The sequence below is a fragment of the Simochromis diagramma genome, unplaced genomic scaffold (genome assembly GCF_900408965.1).
Source record: "Simochromis diagramma unplaced genomic scaffold, fSimDia1.1 OVJJ01000477.1, whole genome shotgun sequence".
Taxonomy (NCBI): Eukaryota; Metazoa; Chordata; class Actinopteri; order Cichliformes; family Cichlidae; genus Simochromis; species Simochromis diagramma.
Window position 1 is genome coordinate 925512 of NW_024387300.1, and position 9933 is coordinate 935444.

Here is a 9933-nt window from a genome sequence, read left to right on the forward strand (position 1 = left end):
AAGTTTGCACTATGAGTACATACGTATCAGTCCATTCTTCATTAAAGCTATGGTTTTCTGCATTAACTTTCTACTTAACCTGTTAAACACTTCTGCCTGTTTCCACAGAATCGCCAGAGTTCACTCAGAAAGCACAGATTCCAAAACTGCAAGTTTCTGCAGGCTCCAAGCAAAATTTACCAAACAGCAGCAAAAGACCACAATTATTCTTCAAGTTTGAAAAACATTAGGATGAATTTTGTTTGCACAACACTTAAGGCTCTTGAGAAATGACACTTTTTCATGCATGTAATATATTCAGGCCAACTCCACAAACTAAAGCACTGCGTGCATTATTAGCCTCACAAATATGAAGCCTAAAATACTGCAGTCACTCTCTAGTGGCTTACAGGTAATGTGAGTTAGTTTATGTTATGTTTATGCTACTTTAGTTACTTTATGAGAGCATCTGGTCCTCACAGTGTGTGCTGATGAAATTCTGGTCCTTGGACAAATGTAGTTGATAACCCCTGATCTATTTAGACACCATTTATCATTAGTAGTATATGTAGAGGACAATAGTTGATGTAAAGCATTTAGGCTTGATCTTCATCAGTTGTAGAAAAGTTATTCCAGGTTTGTTTCATAACATTTGGTCCCGATTTTTTTTGGAAGTGTCAACTGTTATAAACAAATTGAATTGTCTGAACAAAAAGTCAATTATGGTTTCAAAGTCAAAATTAAAGATGATGGCTTAATGACACAAGACGCAAGGTCATTCACATTTATTAAAAACTTAATAATGTAAAAAAGAATTCCTGTGTTTTTTGTGATGCACGAATACTTGTTGTTGAATTGAAGAGGAAAGGTGTGGTAAGGTGCTCTGACATAGTGATTTGACGAAAGAAGAGTTAATTGTATGAATGATCATGCTGTAAAAATGTGAACACATGCAATTGTGAGGTCACCTGTTCAGTATATAAAGTGCAGTGCTGCTCCTCAGCTTTAGTATCACAGTCCAGGCAAACTAATCTGCAGAACTGACCTGTTCATCACAATGAAGCTGCTGTTTTCTCTGTTTCTTCTCTGGGCACTCTCCACCACAGGTAACTACACTCATTTCACCTGCAGGTAGAAGAGAGTCAAATTTAAAGCTTTAAATCTTTTATTTAAATCTTACATTGGAATTTTTTCCCCCAAAGTTAGTGAGTAGAATTGACTCAACTGTAACCTGCTGTAACCCAATATGAACTTTCAGAACATCTCATATTTGCTATATATTTAAATTGTGCTGATCATTTTTGTGTTTCTCTCCTGATTGCAGCTGGAGCCCTCCAGTGCCAAACCTGCACAAATTCAGCATGTTCAAACACAGCACTACTTACATGCTCCTCATCGGAACCAATGTGTGTTACAGCTACCATTCTAGGTAATGTTTTCTTCATATCATATTTCATATTTTCACCAAATTACATCCCCTGTGAAGCTATTTGTGTTCCATCAACATTAACAAACTGCACTTTGAATTTGTAGCTACTTCATCTGGAACTCCGACAACACAAATCTACAAGGCATGTGCAACTTCCTCTCTGTGTCCAGCTGTAACTTCTCAGACATTTTCAGTCGACCTGGGATTTCAAAGTGCTCTGGCTTCTGCTCAATGCTGCAACACAGATGACTGCAACTCAGCAACTCTACCAAGTAAGTTAAATACTACGTTGCTCATTGAAGACAAAAGAATAATATAAAGAAATAAAAACAATAATCTGATGTTGTAAGAGTCTCTGTTCTGAAATGAAATGTCCTCCTTTTCTGTTTCAGATCCTGCTTCTCAGTCAAATAATGGTGGAGTATGCAACTTTTGTGACCCTTCCACTGGTCAGTGCTCCTCCATATTACAGTGTCAGGGAGTGGAGAACCAATGCTTCCAATCAACCAGTAAGTCTTTATGTTGTATCAGTTTTGTCATCAGTTTTCAATCATAGATGATTTCAAATTTTTTTGTGATACATCTGACATATAAAAGAGCTGAAACTTTTACCCTAATTTATACTAAATGTTATCCTTGGGTGTGAAAGTTACTGTGATAAGATTTTAAATTTCAAGCCTGGAAGTCAGACAAACACATACACGTTTTAAAAGCTGGTAAGTTGTTTTGGTGCCTGAAAATATATTAAGCTCCTGGGGAAAGTACCAAATTGAAACAAATCCTGAAATTCTTCTTTTTCATTCTGCAGTCAAAAGGGCAACCAGCAACGTATCCAGGTTACGGCTGCGGCAGCTGCAAAACCTGTGTGCAGCTGCTTCAAAGCCTGGGTTCTCTACCTTTCTGGCAGAGCGTTGGTACAGTATCAAGGTGTTGCCTGTTCTGCAGCACCCACTATACAACTGCTGCCCCAACTCAACCTTCCCCCAAACCTACAACTACAACCCGGCCCAACTACAACCACTGACCCAACTACAACCACCACCAAACCAACGACAACGACAAAACCACCGACCAGCCAGCTACAACTACAACCACTACCCCAAATAGCAAAAACAACGACTGGCCACACTACAAACAACCCCCACCCCTCTACAAACTACAACCACCACCCCAACTACAACTACAACCACCACCCAAACTACAACTACAACCACTGCCACAACTACAACCACCACCCCAACTACAACTACAACCACGACCCCAGCTACAACTACAACCACCACCCCAAACAACCACAACTACTGCCACAACTACAACCACCACACCCCTCTACAATACAACCACCACCCCCCAACAAATACTACAACCACCACCCCAACTACAACTACAACCACCACCCCAACTACAACTACAACCACCACCCCAGCTACAACTACAACCACTACCCCAACTACAACTACAACCACTGCCACAACTACAACCACTGCCCCAACTACAACCACAACTACTGCCACAACTACAACCACCACCCCAACTACAACTACAACCACCACCCCAACTACAACTACACACTGCCACAACTACAACCACCACCCCAACTCCAACTACAACCACCACCCCAGCTACAACTACAACCACTACCCCAACTACAACCACAACTACTGCCACAACTACAACCACCACCCCATCTACAACTACAACCACCACCCCAACTACAACTACAACCCACCGCTACAACTACAACCACCCCCAACTACAACTACAACCACTGCCACAACTACAACAACTACCCCAACTACAACCACCATCCCAACTACAACTACAACCACTACCCCCAACTACAACTACAACCACCGCCACAACTACAACTACAACCACTGGCACAACTACAACCACCACCCCAACTACAACTACAACCACCACCCCAGTTACAACGACAACCACTACCCCAACTACAACTACAACCACCACCCCAACTACAACTACAACCACCACCCCAGCTACAACTACAACCACCACCCCAACTACAACGACAACCACCACCCCACTACAACCACTGCCACAACTACAATCACCACCCCAATCTACAACTACAACCACCACCCCAACTACAACTACAACCACCGCCACCAACTACAACCACCACCCCAACTACAACTACAACCACCACCCCCACTACAACTACAACCACCACCCCAACTACAACCACTGCCACAACTACAAAACCACAACCCCAACTACAACTACAACCACTGCCACAACCACAACCACAACCACCACCCCAACTACAACTACAACCACCGCCACAACTACAACCACCACCCCAACTACAACTACAACCACTACCCCAACTACAACTACAACCACCGCCACAACTACAACCTCTGCAGCTACAACTGCTACAATCAACTGCAACAACTGCCTCTACAACCCAAAAGTGACGCTTGTTCTATCAGACTGGGAATGATCCATCTGCTGCTTGGACTCCTTCTCTTTACCTTTCATTAAAGTCCCGAATAACACAAAAAACAAACAAAGAAACATATGATGCTTTAACAAGACTCAAAAACCTTTTGGATATTGACCTTGTGTTTACAAACCACTGTTAAAGTAAAGTCAAATGAAAAGAGGTGATAGAGTCTTGTTGAAGAAAACTTGGAATAAGTATGTTGTCATGATGGACAATTATGTCCATTATGTCCAAAATAATATAATAATATAATAATAATGCTAAATGTGTGATAATACTGAATCCTTTTAGCAATAACAAAGCATGCTTTGGAAATAGAAGAAAGAAGAGAATTTCTATTTCTTATTTATTTATTTATTTTCTTTGTGCTTTTTATTTTTCTGCATTTCTCTCTCTCTATCTGATGTATATTACTATGATCAATGGTGAATCGCAAGGGTGGCATTGCCCACCTAAAAATAATCTCTTGCCATCTTTTAGTGGAAACCCACGTTTTCATATGACAATGGTTGTTTATTAAAATAAACTAGCATTAACCTTTGAGCCTAGCTAACAGTTAACATTGACAGAGTGAGCAATACAGTAAGTTTGCACCTCCTCTTGTCAGACCTGCAGGGTTTAAGCTTGTGGTGTTTCTCCTCTGTCTTATGGCAGACAAACTATTTTTTTTGCACGGGCACAAATAATTTGTGGTGGCATTTACTGTGACACCTGATTGTTGTCTAATTTTTAGTATTGAAAAAAACTCCAGATGCATTGCCTGCATTTTTCAGTAAATAGTTGTATAGAACTTTATTGTTTACAAAATTTGGGTGTAGGTCTTTAGAATTTAGGAAATTTCTGTAGATCTGCCCCTGCTGATGATAAAGATAAAATAAAGCCCTTGTCCTATATCCTTCTGTTGTTTCAGTGTTAAACTGGGAACATTTCTGACATATGCTGGTATAGATTAATTTGGTGGTGTTGAGGCTGCTGCTTACAATCCTTTGTGTAGTTTTCACAACCGCTGGCAGAGTCCTTCTTCTTTGCCATAGAGCGATTCCATGCCACACAGTGATGAAGCAAGCACAGGGAACTCTCTACCACACATCTGTAGAATAATTTTAGGACTGAGTTTCCAAGTCCAGTGTTCCTTCACTTCCTGAAGAAAGTAGAGTGTGCCTGTGCACCTTGTTAACCACAAAGAAAAGGTTGTTGTTGTTCCAGATCAGGTCCTCAGAGGGATGTTCAAACAAGATAATTAAAACTGAACACCCTTTTCAGCTGCTCCTCAATGTGTAGGGGTGGAAAGGTAGTTTTCTGCCTGCATGAAACGCTGAGACTGGTATCCCTGCACCATCTTTTCAGCCTTTTTACCTCCTGCCTGTATTCAGATTCATTCATTCCGCCCCATCCATCACACACTGATATCGTAAATGTAAAAGTTAATTACAGTACAATTAAAAAAAACCCGAACAACCATGCATACGGTTGAACAGTCCGATTATTCCTAAAATTCCAGTATTGGAAGCTGTATGCCGAGAGTGACTGAGACGAGACATCGATTCACTGATCTACACTACTAGGATAGAAATTCTATCTATCTATCTATCTATCTATTCTATCTATCTATCTATCTATCTATCTAGTCATGTGAGAAAATTAGGACACACTATGAAAGCTTTGTATATTTTAAAATATATTTGGACACGTGGATATTTAGAATCATTTAATGATACTAATTGATCTAAATAATTAATGAATTAATTATAATTAATTATTTGTTTAATTAATTAATTAATTAATTAATTAATTTTCTGGTGTGAAATTAATTAGAATCTCAAAAAAATAAAATCCCCTCTGACCCCTGTGGGTAGTCGGTCATTCAAGCTTGGGTCCACTACCAGAGGCCTGGAAGCTTGAGAGTCCTGACAGTGATCTCGGATGTTGTTCCTGGGATCTGCTAGAGCCACTCGCCTAGCTTGGGAGTCACTTTTTACCTCTTAAGCTACAGCCATCACAGGGCCTAGCATCCACCCCAGGAGGCCCCTTGGAAAGCTGCAACAGCCAAATATCTGCAGAAAGTAAGGCAAAGCCTGAGGAGTCAGCTGAATGGGAAGAACAACAAGTGGGCAATCAATACCTACGCCCTGCTGGTGATCATATACCTTGCTGGAATTATCAGCTGGCCAAAGGAGGAGATACCGCTCTGTGGTAGAGTATCACTTCCTGTTCCTGCTCAAACACAGTGGTGCTTCTGAGTAGCTTATTTGCTTAGCAATTTAATTAACAACTTTTAAATACATTCTTTTTCATAGTATAATCTTCACGTGCTTCATCTGAAGCACACTTTCTGTGTACTCACTACCTAATTTATAGCCAAAGTATTCACTCACTTTCTCTGTACTCTTTCGCTAGCTTAGCCTAGCTCGTAGCCGACTCGTTAGCACCATGGCTACTTCACCTGTCCCTCCTGCACTTTCTTGCTCATTGTGTCAGATGTTTAGTTACTCCTCGGCCTCCTTTAGCAATAATGATATCTGTAACAAATGTAGCATATTTGCAGCTCTGGAGGCCAGGATTACTGAATTGGAGACTCGGCTTCGCACCCTTCATTCACCCATAGCTAGCCAGGCCCCTGTAGCTGGTGCAGCCGAAGATAGCGTAGGCCACGCTAGCTGTTCCCCGGCAGACCCCAAGCAGCTGGGGAAAGAGGGCGGCTGGGTGACGGTGAGGAGGAAGCATAGTCCTAAACAGAAGCCCCAGGTACACCACCAACCCGTTCATGTATCTAACCGTTTTTCCCCACTCGGCGACACACCCGCCGGGGGTCAAACTCTGGTAATTGGTGATTCTGTTCTCAGACATGTGAAGCTAGAGACACCGGCAACCATAGTCAATTGTCTTCCAGGGGCCAGAGCAGGCGACATTAAAGGAAATTTAAAACTGCTGGCTAAGGGTAAACGTAAATTCAGTAAAATCATAATTCACGTCGGCAGTAATGACACCCGGTTACGCCAATCGAATGCGTCTTTTTTGGTCCTGCCGGCAAAATCTGGCCACCAGCACTGTTTCCAGGGTACGTCTGCGCATCTGCCAACCTGTGTGCCAGCTGCTTCAAGCCCTGGGATTCTCTACCTTTCCTGCAGCGCGTTGGGTACAGTATATAGGTGTTGCCTGTTCTGCAGCACCACAACAACCATCCCCCCAAAAACTACAACTACAATCATCTGCCACAACATATCAACACTCACCCCAAGCTACAACCACCACCAAGGTACCAACTACCACCAAACCCCCCCAAACTACACTTACAACCACTGCCAAAAAACTACAACCACCACCCCAACCACAACCACCACCCCAAACTACAACTACCGCCACAATACCCCAAATGTCATTATTTGCTAATATATTTAAATTGTGATGATCATTTTTGTAGTTCTCTCCTGATTGCAGCTGGAGGCCCTCCCAGTTGCCAACCTGCCACAAATTCAGCATGTTCAAGCACAGCACTACTTACATGCTCCTCATCGGAACCAAGGTGTGTTACAGCCCATTCTAGGTAATGTTTTTCCTTCATATCATATTTCATATTTTCACCAAATACAACTGCTGTGAAGCTATTTGTGTTCCATCAACATTGACAAACCGCACTTTGAATTTGTAGCTACTTCATCTGGAACTCCGGTCACACAAATCTACAAGGCATGTGCAACTTCCTCCCTGTGTCCAGCCGTAACCTCTCAGACATTTTCAGTCGACCTGGGTTTTCAAAGTGCTCTGGCTTCTGCTCAATGCTGCAACACAGATAACTGCAACTCAGCAACTCTACCAAGTAAGTTAAATACTACGTTGCTCATTGATGACAAAAGAATAATATAAAGAAATAAAAACAATAATCTGATGTTGTAAGAGTCTCTGTTCTGAAATGAAATGTCCTCCTTTTCTGTTTCAGATCCTGCTTCTCAGTCAAATAATGGCGGAGTATGCAAGTTTTGTGACCCTTCCACTGGTCAGTGCTCCTCCACATTACAGTGTCAGGGAGTGGAGAACCAATGCTTCCAATCAACCAGTAAGTCTTTATGTTGTATCAGTTGTGTCATCGGTTTTCGATCAAAGATGATTTCAAATTCTTTTGTGATACATCTGACATATAAAAGAGCGGAAACTTTTACCCTAATTAATACTAAATGTTATCCTTGGGTGTGAAAGTTACTGTGATAAGATTTTAAATTTCAAGCCTGGAAGTCAGACAAACACATAAAGTTTTTTAAAAGCTGTTAAGTTGGTTTTTTTTGCATGAAATATATTAAGCTTCCTGGAAAGTAGCCAATTTAAAACATATCCTGAAATTCTTCTTTTTGGTCTGCAGTCAAAAGCGGCACCAGCACGTTTCCAGGTTACGGCTGCGCATCTGCAAACCTGTGTGCAGCTGCTTCAAGCCTGGGTTCTCTACCTTTCATGCAGAGTGTTGGTACAGTATCAGGTGTTGCCTGTTCTGCAGCACCAACTACAACCATCCCCCCAACTACAACTACAATCACTGCCACAACTACAACCACCACCCCAACTACAACCACCACCCCAGCTACAACTACAACCACCACCCCAACTACACTTACAACCACTGCCACAACTACAACCACCACCCCAACTACAACCACCACCCCAACTACAACTACCGCCACAACTACAAATGTCATATTTGCTATATATTTAAATTGTGATGATCATTTTTGTGTTTCTCTCCTGATTGCAGCTGGAGCCCTCCAGTGCCAAACCTGCACAAATTCAGCATGTTCAAGCACAGCACTACTTACATGCTCCTCATCGGAACCAATGTGTGTTACAGCTACCATTCTAGGTAATGTTTTCTTCATATCATATTTCATATTTTCACCAAATTACAACTGCTGTGAAGCTATTTGTGTTCCATCAACATTGACAAACCGCACTTTGAATTTGTAGCTACTTCATCTGGAACTCCGGTCACACAAATCTACAAGGCATGTGCATCTTCCTCCCTGTGTCCAGCCGTAACCTCTCAGACATTTTCAGTCGACCTGGGTTTTCAAAGTGCTCTGGCTTCTGCTCAATGCTGCAACACAGATAACTGCAACTCAGCAACTCTACCAAGTAAGTTAAATACTACGTTGCTCATTGATGACAAAAGAATAATATAAAGAAATAAAAACAATAATCTGATGTTGTAAGAGTCTCTGTTCTGAAATGAAATGTCCTCCTTTTCTGTTTCAGATCCTGCTTCTCAGTCAAATAATGGCGGAGTATGCAAGTTTTGTGACCCTTCCACTGGTCAGTGCTCCTCCACATTACAGTGTCAGGGAGTGGAGAACCAATGCTTCCAATCAACCAGTAAGTCTTTATGTTGTATCAGTTGTGTCATCGGTTTTCGATCAAAGATGATTTCAAATTCTTTTGTGATACATCTGACATATAAAAGAGCGGAAACTTTTACCCTAATTAATACTAAATGTTATCCTTGGGTGTGAAAGTTACTGTGATAAGATTTTAAATTTCAAGCCTGGAAGTCAGACAAACACATAAAGTTTTTTTAAAAGCTGTTAAGTTGGTTTTTTTGCATGAAATATATTAAGCTTCCTGGAAAGTAGCCAATTTAAAACATATCCTGAAATTCTTCTTTTTGGTCTGCAGTCAAAAGCGGCACCAGCACGTTTCCAGGTTACGGCTGCGCCTCTGCAACCTGGTGTGTAGCTGCTTCAAGCCTGGGTTCTGATACCTTTCATTGGTTTCGTGTTGGTACAGTATCAGGTGTTGCCTCTGTCTGCAAGCACCCAAACTAAAACGACCTTGCCCCCCAACTACAAACTATCCCCCCAACCAACTACAACACGCCCACTCACCCACCACCCTACAACTACAACCCACACCCCAGGTACAACTACAAAACCACTCACCCAACACATAACTACAACCACTGCCAAAAAAACTACAACACACCCCCCCAAACTTACATTACCACCATCTACAACTCAACTACCGTCCACAACTACAAATGCCTCCTTATTGCTATCTATTTAACTTGTGCTGCTAT

General features: G+C 41.7%; 1 protein-coding gene across 1 annotated transcript in view; it reads left to right on the forward strand.

Annotated features, from left to right (window-relative positions):
• Positions 1-915: 915 nt before the first annotated feature.
• The window catches only part of LOC120716570 (phospholipase A2 inhibitor and Ly6/PLAUR domain-containing protein-like), a 14872-nt gene continuing 5854 nt past the window's right edge, over positions 916-9933 (forward strand). Inside the window, exons 1-5 of the mRNA XM_040004109.1 lie at positions 916-1085; positions 8620-8724; positions 8829-8996; positions 9117-9233; positions 9534-9638. Coding sequence (XP_039860043.1) covers positions 1037-1085; positions 8620-8724; positions 8829-8996; positions 9117-9233; positions 9534-9638 — 544 coding nt within the window. The 5' untranslated portion in view covers positions 916-1036. The remainder of the gene's footprint in view (positions 1086-8619; positions 8725-8828; positions 8997-9116; positions 9234-9533; positions 9639-9933) is intronic.